The sequence below is a fragment of the Canis lupus genome, chromosome 2, assembly GCF_011100685.1.
Source record: "Canis lupus familiaris isolate Mischka breed German Shepherd chromosome 2, alternate assembly UU_Cfam_GSD_1.0, whole genome shotgun sequence".
In the NCBI taxonomy this organism is placed as follows: domain Eukaryota; kingdom Metazoa; phylum Chordata; class Mammalia; order Carnivora; family Canidae; genus Canis; species Canis lupus.
The window spans coordinates 73,879,393-73,893,997 of NC_049223.1; the positions used below are offsets into that span (position 1 = coordinate 73,879,393).

The 14,605-nt window shown below is 46.6% G+C and overlaps 1 protein-coding gene across 1 annotated transcript in view; it reads left to right on the forward strand.

Moving 5' to 3' along the window:
* RHCE (Rh blood group CcEe antigens) overlaps positions 1-14,605 on the forward strand; it is a 36,378-nt gene that overhangs the window by 17,214 nt on the left and 4,559 nt on the right. Inside the window, exons 4-9 of the mRNA NM_001048036.2 lie at positions 88-238; positions 983-1,149; positions 2,671-2,808; positions 5,036-5,169; positions 10,187-10,266; positions 13,796-13,869. Coding sequence (NP_001041501.1) covers positions 88-238; positions 983-1,149; positions 2,671-2,808; positions 5,036-5,169; positions 10,187-10,266; positions 13,796-13,869 — 744 coding nt within the window. The remainder of the gene's footprint in view (positions 1-87; positions 239-982; positions 1,150-2,670; positions 2,809-5,035; positions 5,170-10,186; positions 10,267-13,795; positions 13,870-14,605) is intronic.

Here is a 14,605-nt window from a genome sequence, read left to right on the forward strand (position 1 = left end):
TCTTAGGTGAAGTTCAGAACTGTCTCCTAGGAGCATGGGGTTAGCCTGTGGGCAGAGGCTGTAGGGACTCATTGCCCTTTGTTGCAGACGGACAACCACACCAGCATGATGTACATCCACGTGTTTGCAACCTATTTTGGGCTGATGGTGACCTGGTGCCTCTCAAGGTCTCCGCCTGTTGCAGTGCTGGTAGAGAAGCATCAGACTACAAAGAACTCCAGTTTGTTTACCATGCTGGGTGAGGACAAGATGGGGTGTGGGGGTGTGTGGAGGTTTCTTCCCCTGGAGTAAGTGAGAGGTTCCCAAATGGCTCTGCTGAAAAGTCTCTCTCCTTTTCCAGCCTGTCCCAGGTGCTCAGAGCCCCTCCATGATGATTCATTACCCCAAGTAGTGTTGGATGGATTCACAATCCCTTCTAGGGCAACGTTCTTCATTAATATCCAAAGGAGAGGGGAGACTTGTTACCCTTACTCAATTTGCCCAATCTTTTTGTCTTCAAGTGAAGAGTGGGAACTGGACGAGTGGAGAAAGCAGAGGCCAGCAGTGGAGAGAGGGACAGGGCAGGGAAGAGAACAGTAACACTGGTGTATTTTGCAAAGCTGCAGTGCAAACGCTGAAGCCGGGCTGCAGGAGAGGCTGAGAGGAAATCGGGCAGTGAGCTGAGCAGTAGGTGACCCACAGCCAGCCATGAGCCCAAATCAGAGTCGCACGTTACATTTTCAGAAAGCATTTGGCCATCACAAGCTGGGCTCAGGAGGCCTGGAGGTTGGTAATTTAAACTCTCTGGGCCTTTGTTTTTTTGCCTATAAAGTATGTTAGCTGGGCCCTGTCAACCTGAGACTTCAGGGGACACACGACTGGCTCAAAGTCACATAGCTATAAAGGGACAAAGCTGTGACTTGCCCACTCCACGAAGCGCCCACAGGCTCAGGCTTTGCAGCAGGAGTGCTGGTTCTGGCCAATGACCCTCTCTGACCCCCAGGAACCCTCTTCTTGTGGATATTCTGGCCAAGTTTCAACTCTGCTCTGCTGGACATACCAAAGGAAAGGAAGACTGCTGTGTTCAACACCTACTATGCTCTTGCAGTCAGCGCGGTGACAGCCATCTCAGTGTCAGCCTTGAGTCACCCCCGAGGGAAGATCAACATGGTGAGGAGGGGGCTACCCCTTGGGCAGCACTCAGGTCTTCTAAGATGAGCACATATTCACGCCCCTGTTCCAGAACCAGCCCCCAGGGTGGGATAGAGTATGCCAGGTGACAGAGCCTTGTCTGCAGCGTCATGGATCATCGGGCAGGGACTGGCTTATCAATATGGGAACTGGAATTTGGAGACTGAAATGATCAAAAGCTCTCTGAGGGGAGTGATTAAGTCTATCAGTGTTGACACTAAAAGGACCCAAGTGTGAACCCTGTTCCTGTGAGTTACTAAAGCCAGCCACCATGAGCAAGAGTCAGCAGAGAAGATCTAGAATAGAATTAGTCAGCCTCTCCCCTTCCCCTAAGAAATTTCAAAAATGGAATGAATAGAATCGGAGGTAAAGGAGTACGTCATCACCCTAGCCACATGACCCTGGTCAAGCCACTTCAACCTTTGGAGCCACACCTGGCTCATATATAAAGTGGAAATTAAGAGACAAGGCACAGTAAGTGCTCTGTGGGGAATTAGTGCTGGGCCAACAGGAACCATGTTACCGGTGTAGCCAGGAGACTGTGTGTGTGAGTTCTGGGGGAAGAGAGACGGGGAAACGGTAGTGCTAAAGACAAAACCAGTTCCCATGATGATTGGGTATGGGGCAGGCCAGCCACAGGGGGTGGGAAAAAGTCTAGAGGGATGGCAGTCCTAGATGGCCACAGCATGTGGCCATCCATGACAAGTTAATCATCAAGAGGAGTGGGTGTCTTTCGGGGAGGGGGGCTCCATGGTGACGTGGAATCTAGGATCAGACAAGGTGGGGACATTGAGGGAGGCGGGTGTGGACAGAAGCTCAGAGAAGCCCAGAAGCTGGTCCCAGGCCTCAGAGCTCCAAGACCTGGTTAGACTTGAGAGGACAGAGGGAAGTAGCATGGGAGCAAAGCAAGGCCCCGGTTCTAGAGGAACAAAGGACAGAGTGGAGATGGGACCCGGGAACAAGAGCTCACATATGAAAAGCTGGATCCAGCAGTACAGGCTGGCATAGCACTGAATGGCCAATAATAATGATAAAAATAGTAAAAACAATAATACTGGCTTCTATTTCTTGAGCATTTCCTCAGGGTCCATGTTAGGCCCTTGGCTCAGAGTCATACATAAATAACTTGTTTAATCTTACAATAACCATATTAAGTAGGTACAACCTAAACCCCGTTCTTCTGGTGGAAAAGTTGAAGCATGAATGGCTCAGTGCCCAAGGACGCGTCACTGACAGGTGTGAGGGTGGCTAGGATATACTCTCAAGCTCAATACCTCCCAGTCAGGGGGACTGTTCCTGGAGTCTGAGAAGTGGAGTAAGAGAAGACCATTGAGAAAGGTCATGTCTCAGTGGGGATGGAGGAGAGGAGGGGATGGTTTCACGGTCAGCGAAGCAGGGAAGCCATACAGTGTTGCTTGCTACCAGCTTACCAAGTAACTCTGGGCAAGTGCTGTCCTCTCTGTTCCTCACTTCATTTGCCCTCAAGCTATTTCTTTGCAGACTCATATCCACAACGCGGTGCTGGCTGGAGGTGTGGCCGTGGGTGCTTCGTGTCATGTGATCGGTACTCCTTGGCTTGCCATGGTGCTGGGCTTTATGGCTGGACTGATCTCCATCGGGGGAGCCCTGTGCCTACGGGTAAGGACCTGGGCAGCTAACACCTGATTTTGGTTTTGACCAGCAGGGCCCTGGAGCACGGTGGGCCATCGTGTAGTGCCATGGGCTACATCGGGCAGGCACTGACACCTTCTTAGGGAGGCTTCAAAGCTTGAGTGAGGGACCCACCCAGGTGTGTATTGTGTATTTGGTAGGATCTGGGGAGCAAGTAATAGAATCCATTCAAGTTTGCACAGGCATGGGGGGTGGGTATTGTAAGGCTATTGGCATGTCACAGAAACCAAGGACAAGGATCCTGTTGGGAACCCATGAATAGCTGACACCAGGGACAGGAGTGTTGTGGGGAGCCCAGGAAATCCCCACTCTTCTTTTTTTGTTTTTTTCTGAATATCTGCTTTCTTTTCACTCTGTAGACTTCCTTCCCCTTCTCCTTCTCCTTCTCCTGCTCCTTGTGGTGGAATGTAGTCTTTCGTTTCGGGAAAGCAGCTGGGTGGAATTTCTTGGCCCCATTCCCAAGTGTTCTGGAGGAGGGCCTCACTGGTTTGGCGTGCTTATCTTTGGCTGGGGGTGTGGGGTCCTGGAGCATAACATACATACATGGCTGCGACCCACGAGCCATGCGAATGGGGGTAGGAGGGGCAGCAGCCCAGAAGGGGGTGCTGGGCTCAGCCAGGCCATGTCCACTTCTGATTGTGCAGTTCTTCTTTTAAGTGGGTGGATTTTTCCCCCGTCAACAACCAGCAGGTACTGATAATACCAGAATGCCCCATTATAGCCAATTTGTCATAATACACTTCTAAGGGAAATAATTATAGGGCAGCAACTCTCTGTGGGTTTGAAGCCTTAGTAGAGGATATAGGAGTAGACCCTTGGATGGCTCAAGGAGCTGAATCTGGATGAACGATGGATATGCAGGGAGGCGGTTTTTATCCAAAACAGGGGGAAAATGTACCAACAGTTTCATCTGACCAGCGACGGGGCAGTCTGCTTTTCATCTTTGGAACTGGAATAAACGTCTTTCATCTCCTCTGCTTTGAGGCCCTATGATGAAAGGCGGCAGTGCACAGGGAAACCTGCGTAGATTCTCAACAGGCTAGGCATCCATTGCTTTCTCTGTGCCTGTTTACTTGACTCCATCACTGGGGGAACGATTCAGAGATGATTCATTCATTCATTCATTCATTCATTCATTCATTCATTCATCCGTCCCTTCAATCATTCAGCAGTATGTTTTAATATGTGTCCAGCTTCCCGAGCTATAGTGTCGTGAGGGCAATGGACAAATTAACAACACAGCACGTCTAAGCGAGCCTGAGTTGGATCAGGAAATGCTTCCTGGAGCAGAGGATGTCTCAGCCGAGTGTTGACAGATGACTCATATTAGCCAGGCAAAGTAAAGGGAAATGTATTCCAGACAGAAGGAACAGTGTGTTCAAAGGTTGATTGGTGAGAAGAGCAAACAGCCCAGCCAGGAAACAGATGCTAAGGGCTGGGTTCACCTGGGAGTGTGGTGGGATCACAGTCTTGAGAGATGAGAGACGGGAGATACACAGGTGTATCTCCTGAGCAGGTAGAGGAATCTGGGTTTTTATTTTGAAGCCAGTGGGGGATCCCAGGGTGGGGGGGACTAACCTGTCCAATATGCATTTGTCTCCACATTTGTTGGCTCACGGTTTTCTGGGAGGCTAAGTGGTGGTGGGGAAGGAGTACTGAAGGCGAGTCTTTTCTTCCTATTAGTCATGTTGTCTTTGGATGGCAGTTAAGTTTGGGCTAGACCAGCACGTCTCAATCACCCTCCAGGCACGTTTGACAATATCTGCAGACAGTTTTGGGTTAACACACTGTTGCGGGGGTGCTAGGGTCTGGACGGTGGAGCCCAGGGGTGCCGCTACACATTCTACAATGCCCGGGACAGCCTTTTCACAACACAGAATTATCAGCCCCATGTGAGTAGGGCCTGGGCTAGACCCTTGCTTCTTGAAGGGTGGTCAGTGGGCCAGTAGCGTCGGCATCACCTAGAACTTTGTTAGAAATGCAGAATCTCAGGCCCCAGGCCCACTAAATCGGACTCTGCAGTTTCACAAGCTCCCCCGTGTGATGCAAGTACAGTCAGGTCTGAGGAGCCCTTGTGGAGGTGAGCCCCAAGGCCTACCCCCTTCTGGTGGCCCTGGATGCCAGGATCAGTGGAAAGCCTGGACAGGGAGTATCAGTCTTCCATGCACATCTGTTTGTGTGACGTTTGTTCTAGGCTTATTTTAACCACATGCTGGGAATCCACGACACCTGCGGCGTGCACTACACCTTTGGCTTGCCAGGTCTGCTCGGAGGGATCGTCTACATTCTGCTGATGTTCTATGAGGTCACCTGGACCAAGAATAGCATGTAGGTCACTTGGCTTATCCCCCTCATACCCCATCCAACTTAGGAAGAAATGTGCCCAGAGCCCTCAGCATTCAGACCCAGGCACTCGGCAAATATTTGTTGGCAAATGGTAAATTCTACTGGGATCCCTGGGTGGCTCAGCGGTTGAGCCTCTGCCTTTGGCTCAGGGTGTGATCCTGGAGTCCCGGGATCGGGTCCCGCATTGGGCTCCCTGCATGGAGCCTGCTTCTCCCTCTGCCTGTGTCTCTGCCTCTCTCTCTCTCTCTCTCTCTCTCTGTCTCTAATGAATAAAATGGATAAGGTCTTTAAAAAAAATTAATTCTCCCTAGCCCCTATCTCTCCAGGCCCTGTCTCCTTTCCAAAAGGGACAGCCCAGGTACAGGGCAAAGGCAGACAGCTCTGAGCCCTGGCCCCCAAATCAGAGCAAGTGAATCAGGCCCAAGCCAGACGGATCCCTTGTTTAACCGCTGGTGGTTTAGGTCTCAGTGAAGAGAGTGTCATGGAATCAGACTCATCCTGACCTCTCACTAGCTGGGCCTGCTACCTAACCTCACTACCTACTGTCAAGGCAGGTAACCACGGCGCCTCCCCTCATTGGGTGGTTGGAGGCTGCTTGAGGGCAGGTACTTTGTGGTTAAAAAGGATTTAATACTTTAATGTAGGAAAATGCTGAGAACAGTCCATCTCTGAGGCCCAAGAGGAGATGGGGTGAGACCAGGGGCCAGGGAACGTGTACCTGGGATCAGGCTCTAGAACACCTGAGTCTGCTCTCTCCAGGATGGGACAGTTGAGGACCAAGTAGCTGTCCTCTCACCTGGGCAGGAACCCGCCAAAGGGAAGGGCAGAGCCACAGCAATGACTTCCCGCAGGGAGGCCTGTGGTTGGCTGGAAGTAAAGGGCACAGGCTTCAGGGACAGACGACCAGGGTCACACGGACCAGCTGGGTGACCTTAGGCACGGTATACTCAAACTCTCTTCAAACCTCAGTTTTGATCTGCACGCTGGGATAATAACCGATGTCCCAGGGCTGCTGTGAAGACACAGTGTGGAGGAAACACCCAGCACATGGCCTCTTGTCTGCACGGTGGTTAGTTATTGCCACTGCTGCTTCTATATGAGAAACATCTCTGTGTACGGAAGGAGGGACAAAGGACTGAGCTGGGAGTCAGAGCACTCAATGTGACATGCGGAGAAACTACTTAATAGCTTGGTGTCCCTGGACAACACAGTTGGCTTTCCATTCGTTCCTCAGTGTTTGCTGATTTCCTCTTCAGGTGAGCAAACGTGAAGGTTTGCATGCGGTGCTCCCCAGCTGAGATGAGGCAGTGTTTCACAAATTGTGGGATTTGAGTGGTGTAAAGACACACTTAAATAACATTGAGTCATGCAGGGCCGATGCTGGTTTTCAATTATTCTGTCCTTTGATTGCATCAGGGAGAAAGTCTGCACGTGGGTGCTGGTGCTGAGTGTCTCTGAGCTTCTGACCCCTAAGGTCAGACGTAGAGGCCGGCAGAGGCAGCCTGGGGCTGAGATCTGAGACTCATGCTCAGGCTGCCTCTGGGGGAGATTTTAGCAACACTCTGTTTTCACCATATCTTTTTACTATTACCTCCCATTTCTCTCTCATTTACACTGGTGACTCAAAGTTTCCTTTTAAATACATTTATTTTAGATGTGCCTGGGTGGATCAGTTAAGGGTCTGCCTTCAGCTTAGGTCATGATCCCAAGAGTTCTGGGATCCAGCCCCATAAGATCAAGTCCCACATCGGGCTCCCTGCTCAGTGGAGAATCTGCTTCTCCCTCTCCCTCTGTTTCTCCTTCCGCTCATGCTCTCTCTCTCTCATTCACTCCCTCTCTCAAATGAATAAACAAAATCTTTTCTTAAAAAGATTTTATTGATTTATTCATGAGAGACCCAGAGAGGAAGAGGGAGAAGCAGGTTCCCTGTAGGGGATCCCAGGACCCCAGGATCACGCCCTGAGCCAAAAGCAGATGCTCAACCACTGAGCCACCCAGGTGCCCCTCAATAAAATCTTTAAAAATAAATAAATAAATACATTTATTTAAGTGTAAAAAAAAGTCCATTTAAAGAAAAATGTTTTAAAAATGAGTATCCTTTGATTGCCAATATGGCCAAATTTATTAAGGTAACCCACAAATGCTGAAATCTGGGAAAGATCTGTCTGGCCTTCGTGGGTAGACAGTATTTGAAACCCAAGAGCCACCCATGCTAAGCCAAGTGATGTTAGAGACACTGGTTCACTTTCCTAACCTGGATCTCCTCATTTGTGAAACAGGACACTAACAGCTGGCTCAGAGGGCTGCTTAGCACTCCCCTGTAGGGAGCCTGATGTCGGACTCGATCCCAGGACCCCGGGATCACAACCTGAGCCAAAGGCAAACACTCAACCATTGAGCCACCCAGGCAACCCTAGCTTCTATGCTACCATTTAATATTACTAAAAAAAAAAAAAGTTTTTGTAGTATAATCTATATCCAGAGAAGTGCAGATATCATAAGGGTGCCAGTTGATTAATTTTTCTGACATGCCCATGTAACCAGCACCCAGAACTCCTTCATGTCCCAACCAGCACCTGACTTCTAACACTATCCATCAGTTTTGCCTACTTTTGTCCTTCGTGTACATGGAATCACACAGGGAGTCTATGCTCTCGTGTGCTGGGCTTTTATTCTACATTGTAGTTGTGAGACTCTCCCACATTGAGTATCTCTGTAGATTGTTCATCTTTTTTTTTTTTTTTTAAGATTTTATTTACGTGAGAGAGAGCAAGCAAGAGAGAGAACACAAGAGAACACAAGCGGGGGAGAGGGTAGAGAGAGAGGGAGAAGCAGACTCCTCACTAGGTCCTTGATCCCAGGACCTTGAGATCATGATCTGAGCTAAAGACAGATGTTTAGCCAAATGAGCCACCCAGGTGCCCCTAGACTGTTCATTTTCACTGGGCGAGAGTGTTGAATTGTGCTTGGGTTTACTTCATAAAGGTGACTGAGTGATGACATGGAGAGGTCCATGTCATTGAAGGGAAAGTTTAATGTTATAGTTCTCCTGGAGATGAGAGGCACAGCACACCATGTAGGGCCCCACAAGACCTTATCATACCCCACAAGACCTTATCATACCCAGGGACCAGCAGAGAGGGGGAACTAAGACTATGCCTTCAGGTTGATAGGGGTGGGGTAGTGGGGGTGGGAGGCAGGAGTCCCCAGTTGGGCAGGAAGTGAAAGTGTATGTTAGAATTTGTGGTTAAAGGGGTTTATAATATGTATTTTACACTCCCATGAAAGCTGACTTGCTAGAGAGGGAGAGCAGTAAACAGTTTTGGCCGTTAGTTGGGCCCTGTGGTAAATGAGTGCCATGTAGACAAATACAGGATCTAAGAAACACATTTAAAATAAGTGTTTCAGTGTGTGAATACAGAACAATTTATCTATCCATTACTGATGAGCATTTGGGTTCTTTCCAGTTTGGAACGATTATGAACATTCTAGTATTGCTATGAATATTCTAGCACTTTTTTTTTTTTAGAACATACAAATGCAGAGTGCCTGGATGGCACGTTCAGTTAAGTGTCTGCCTTTGGCTCAGGCCATGATACGGTCCTTGGATGGAGCCCTGCATTGGGCTCTGTTCTCACCGGGCAGCCTGCTTCTCCTCCTCTCAGGCTCAGGCTCTCTGTCTCTCTCTCAAATAAATAAACAAACAAACAAACAAATAAAATCTTAAGTGGAAAAAAAACATACAAATGCTCTTCTGTTCAGTAAATGCCTAGAAGCCCAATTGTTGGATCACAGCATTCATATGGTCCATTTTAGAGGATATTACAATCTTCCACTGTAGTTTGTGTCAGTCCAATCATCCATGGCACCTAAGACTTCCCTTTACCCTATATATTTTCCAACACCCCATATTTTCCTTCTTTTTGTTTATCCACTTAGGGATCAAATATCATTTTACTTTTAATTTTCCCGATGACCAATTTAAGCGGAGCACTTAAAAGCGATATGCTTTTTGGACATCTGAATATCTTCTCTTGTGAAATGTCCTTTTTCTTTCTTTTCTTTCTTTCTTTCTTCTTTCTTTCTTTCTTTCTTTCTTTCTTTCTTTCTTTCTTTCTTTCTTTCTTTCTTTCTTTCTCTTTCCTCCTTTCTTTCTTTCTTTCTTTCTCTCTTTCTTTCTTTCTTTCTTTCTTTCTTTCTTTCTTTCTTTCTTTCTTCTTTTTTTTGCCCATTTTTCTGTTGCATGGTTCTGTCTTTTTATCGATTTGTTGGAATTCCGGATATAGAACTTTTATAGAGTCACATAAATGTATTGTGATTACCTTCTCCCATTTTGTGGCTTATATTTCACCTTCTTAATGGTATCTTTTGATGAATGGCAGTTCTTAATTTTAATACAGTTCAGTTTGTCATTGTTCCTTTCATGTCTGTGTGTCCTATTTAAGAAATCCTTGCTTACTGCAAAGTGACAGAGATGTGCTCCTCCCAGGCCACTCCATAGTTTAAAGTGAAGTCCTGGGGGTGCCCTGAAGAGAGAGGACAGGGAAGTATGCCCAGCAGGAGGGGGAAGGGGAGATGAGCTTCACAACCATGCTCTACGCAACCTTGCCCTAATGGAAATAGAATTTGCATCTCCAATTGCCTAATGAAGGAACTTAGGGCTCGGAGAACTTAAGTGACTTGACCAGGATCATGCAGCTAGTGACAGTCCTTGGACTTGAACCTGGGTTTTCTGCCGCCTGGTCAAGTTCATCACCCATAGATTCTGAGAAATGAAGTCAGCCAAAGGGGACCCTGGAGTAACCCCCACTCTCTCCTCCATGTCTGTACGGTTTTGCAGGAACATGACAGGGGACTGTGTTATCTCAGGAGAGGACATTTGTTCTTCTGATGGCCCTTCCTGACAGCATCACTGCTGATGCAAACAGTCCTGTTTGACCCCAATGACCTCTACAATCTGATGCCTGAATATGACTATATCCCACTTTGTCATTTCTAGGGTCTTCTTTCAGTTGCTCATTGACACTGGGGTACTCAGCTTGGCCATGGCTTCAGGTCTGATAGCTGGTACTTTGACAGGTAAGTGTGAGACCACCTTCTTTTGCCCATGGCCCAGGGCACAGGACCTGAGGCCAGAGAGCATCTGCCCCATGGCCACATGAGTATGTGCCCATCTCCTTCCCTGTGAGTCCCCACAGCTCTAGCCAAATGATGCAAAGGGGCTCAGACCTTGAATAACCAGAGAAACAGAATCACATCATTTCAGAATTAGAAATGCCCTCAGAAGGACACCTGGGTGGCTCAGTCAGTTAAGCATCTGCCTTTGGCTCAGGTCATGATCCCAGGGTCCTGGCATCAAGTCTTGTATTAGGCAGGGAGCCTGTTTCTCCCTCTGCCTGCCACTCCCCCTGCTTGTGCCCTCTCTCTGACAAATAAATAAAATCTAAAAAAAGAAAAAAGAAAAAAAGAGGAAAGTCTTAGAGGTCACATGTTGTAACCAGGGAAATTAAGAGACTTTCTGGAGGTTATAAGTAGGAGTGAGTGGCAACTTGACAGCCTCTTGAGCTCAGGGCTGCTGATTTCACCCAATTTTGTACAGAAAGCCAAGGAAACCTTTATGCCAAAAAGTTTACCTTCATTCCCTGAGAATACTCAGACTATTATTTTGTTCAGCAAGTATTTATTCAATATCTACTATGAGCCAGGCACTACTCCTCAGCAGTAGGGAAACAAGAGTGAACATAACAGGTTCCGTGATCTCATGGAGCTGATGTCCTTGTGGAGGGGGAGGGGACAATATATAAACAGATAAGTAGAGTAGTTACTATGTCAGTGATGGTAAGTGCTATGAAGAGAAACAACTCAGGGTAGAGGAACACAGAATCAATGTGAGGGTGGGGTGCTCTTTTTGAAGGGGGGAAGGGAAGACTTATTTAATAAGTTGACCTTTAAGCAGAAACCTGAATGGAGAGAGAGAAGGAGACACACCATATATTTATTTGGCAGAAAAGCATTCCATGAAAAGAGATAGCAAGTGCAAAGGCCCTGAGGCACAAGCAAAGCATGCTCAGTGTGGCTGATATGGGTAGAGTGAAAGGGAGAGTGGCAGGGGTTGAGAACAGAGTGCTAATAAGGAGCCAGATCATTCTGAGACATGGGACACCAGTGAAAATCTTTAAATAGAGGATTGAAGTATGCTTTTGCTCCTGCAAAAGCAAAGATCCTTAGGGAGTTACTAATTTGCCAGTCTTATTTATATGCTAGGTGAAAATATGATTTCTGTCCAGAACTGCTCACTTTTATTCTATGAGCAAACAGTTATTGGTGAGACATTCATATATTGTGTCCCTAAGCAGGGAATGAATGCCAAATAAGAGACAAAACAGCATAAGCAGACATAAAGGAGTGTATGGCCCTGGGCACATCAACTTACTCTCTCTAGGCCTTGTGTGGCTTCTCTGTAAAATGAAAGACCATGGTAGGTAATCATTTGACTTCTTTTCCACTCCAAAACATGTCTGAAGGTACTTTTTGTAATTGCCTGGGTGATTTTAGAGAGCAAGATGGACTAGAATTGCTCTAATATACTGACTGGCCTTGAGGTGATTAGTTAAATACAGATGAGACAGATGCCTCCCTCCACAAGTTTACATTCTCTTGGTGATGGCTAGTCTGATCCTGAGTAGGGTTACTGGATTTAGCAAGTGAAAAATACAAGGCACCCGTTTTTTAAATTCAAAAGTAACTGAGCATCCTGTATTTTATCTGGCAACCTTCCCCCGGCCTATGACATCAGTCACCATTGTCACCAGTATTCACAGAGTGACAGGACACTGATTTGCACTGTCTACCTGGGAGGGGTTTTTGTTTGTTTTTTGGGTTTTTTGTTTTTGTTTTTTGGTGCTTGCCTAGAGTTAAGAAAGAGAATAGACTATTGTTCTTTTAAGAGTTAAGACCAATGAGAGTTGCGCTTTATATGTGGCTTTGAACAGAAGAACACTGATGAATAAAAAGAACATGAACAAAGGAAGGGGGAAAGAGGTCACTAAGCAGCCAAGGTAGCACCAAACTGACTCCCTAAAGCTGAGCATTTTATTTTCCAGGAGGCCCCCCCGATTTTGGGCCTGTCTACACTTTTACATAAGAAACATTCCTATGAACAAAACAAAACAAAAAAAGGAAGTAATCCTATAAGCATGGTTATTGGGTTTCCCAGTTTGAGCAGATTAGAAATGGCAAGTTAGAAGGGACATAAGTTTCTAGAGATAAGGCACACTGGTAGAAGTAGGAGGTGAAAGCAGACAGACTAACGGAAGAAAAAGAAATTCTGAAAGCCAAACACTAGAACGTGGAAGATTGGGCTGCTAATAGAAGCCAACGGCCCTCAACAGCTACATACTTTCTCTGCATTATATATAGCGCATTTCATAAATGGATGTTCCTAGCAATGGCTCCGATTAAAAAAAAAAAAGTCTGTGTTTAGTGTTGTCGTAAGACAAGAAAATATAGTCTATTTTAGATGGATTTTCATCAGTGGTGAGTAAGCCTCAGCTATCTGGAAAGTTCGTGTAGGTGTTAGAGATCATTTCTGAATAATTCTAGCTAAATGAGGTGTGCTGGTTGCACTGTACATGTCAGTGTCGGTTGAAGGTGTGCATTACAAAAGGAAAATGTGAATAAGTACACGCCTACTCTTGTTAATCATACTATTTAATACAAGCGGACCGATCACCATGAAAAACACACCTATAAAAATCCATCAATGGCATTTCCCTGATTCATACGAAAGGTGAGCAATCTCTTCACGTATCCTGGGAAATTCAGCTGACTTTGAGCAGCAGAAGGAATGCACAGGGCCAAGCTCTCTGGGCAGAGGCTGGGTGGGTGAAAAGAAGAATAGGCACAAAAGCAAGTTGTTATAAATGATTTTCCTAACTATCAAGTGAATAGTCATGAGCTGAGGTCAGAGTTTATTGGAGCCAGTGACGCTGGGCCTACAGGAGCACCCAACTGGAGTTGCTTTCTTTCTTTTTTTTTTTTTATTAAAGATTTTATTTATTTATTCATGAGACACACACACACACACACACACACACACACAAACACACACACAGAGAGAGAGAGGCAGAGGGAGAAGCAGGCTCCATGCAGGGAGCCCAATGTGGGACTCGAACCCTGGTCTCCAGGATCAGGCCCTGGGTCGAAGGCAGGCGCTAAACCACTGAGCCACCTGGGCTGCCCTGGAGTTGCTTTCTGTGGTAGCTCTCTGTGTTCTAAATGGATCAGCTTTCAAGTAGAAGCACCATCTGACAGGGCTCTTCTGTTCCACCTTGGGAAGCGTGTTGGATCTGTGGCTATCGTATACCTCTCAATACAATCTAAATCCTTTGGAGCTAATTGCTCTCACCAATTTCTTTTAAAAGATGTCTATAGAATTAATAAAGCTGGTCCAGGGAAGGCCAGGGCTTCAATGTGTCTGTCTCCAGGCTATAGAAGGAAAAAGGAATTTGGTTGAGATAACCAGAATTGGCATAGGATATATTGATTAACTTGGAGATAACAAATGCTGTGTTTTAAATGTTTAACATGTAATTATGAAATTTAACAGGTTTGGTCTTAAGCCTCAAAATATGGAAGGCGGCTCATGTGACTAAATATTTTGATGACCAAGCCTCCTGGGAGGTAAGATTTTTAATCTAATGTCATAGATGTTGAGTGAATGAACTTAAGAAGATATCTGTTATATCTGTATTTGTTGACTTGGGGTTTGTGAGAACAAAATAAAATGTGTGTGTGTGCGTGTGTGTGTGTGTGCATGTGTGTGTTAGTGAGGGCTGGGGAAGAAGTGGTAAAGGTTACATTTTCCTGAGGCCTCAAAGTCATTGAGGGTCAGAAATGTGATAATGGCCACTGGCCACACGTCTCCCATCCGGAGTCATCAAAATGGGCAAACAGTTTGATGTAAAAGTGACAGGATCATGGGGATCCCTGGGTGGCGCAGCGGTTTAGTGCCTGCCTTTGGCCCAGGGCGCGATCCTGGAGACCCGGGATCGAGTCCCACGTCGGGCTCCCTGCATGGAGCCTGCTTCTCTCTCTGCCTGTGTCTCTGCCTCTCTCTCTCTCTCTCTCTCTCTCTCTCTGTTTATCATGAATAAATAAATAAAATCTTGAAAAAAAAAGTTAAAAAAAAAAAGTGACAGGATCCTGTAGTGCAAGAGCCAGAAGGACTGCACGGGGCCAGCAGGACCAGTCTCATCTGATAGACGCACCGGGCAGAGCCATGACTGTCTGAGTTCTTGCGGCAGAGCTGGATCTAGAACACAGCTCTTGACAAATGATGGCTCGTGGACATAACACTAGTACTCTAGGAGTCTGGGATCACTTAGCCAAAGGACAAGGAGCTCAAACAACGCAGCTG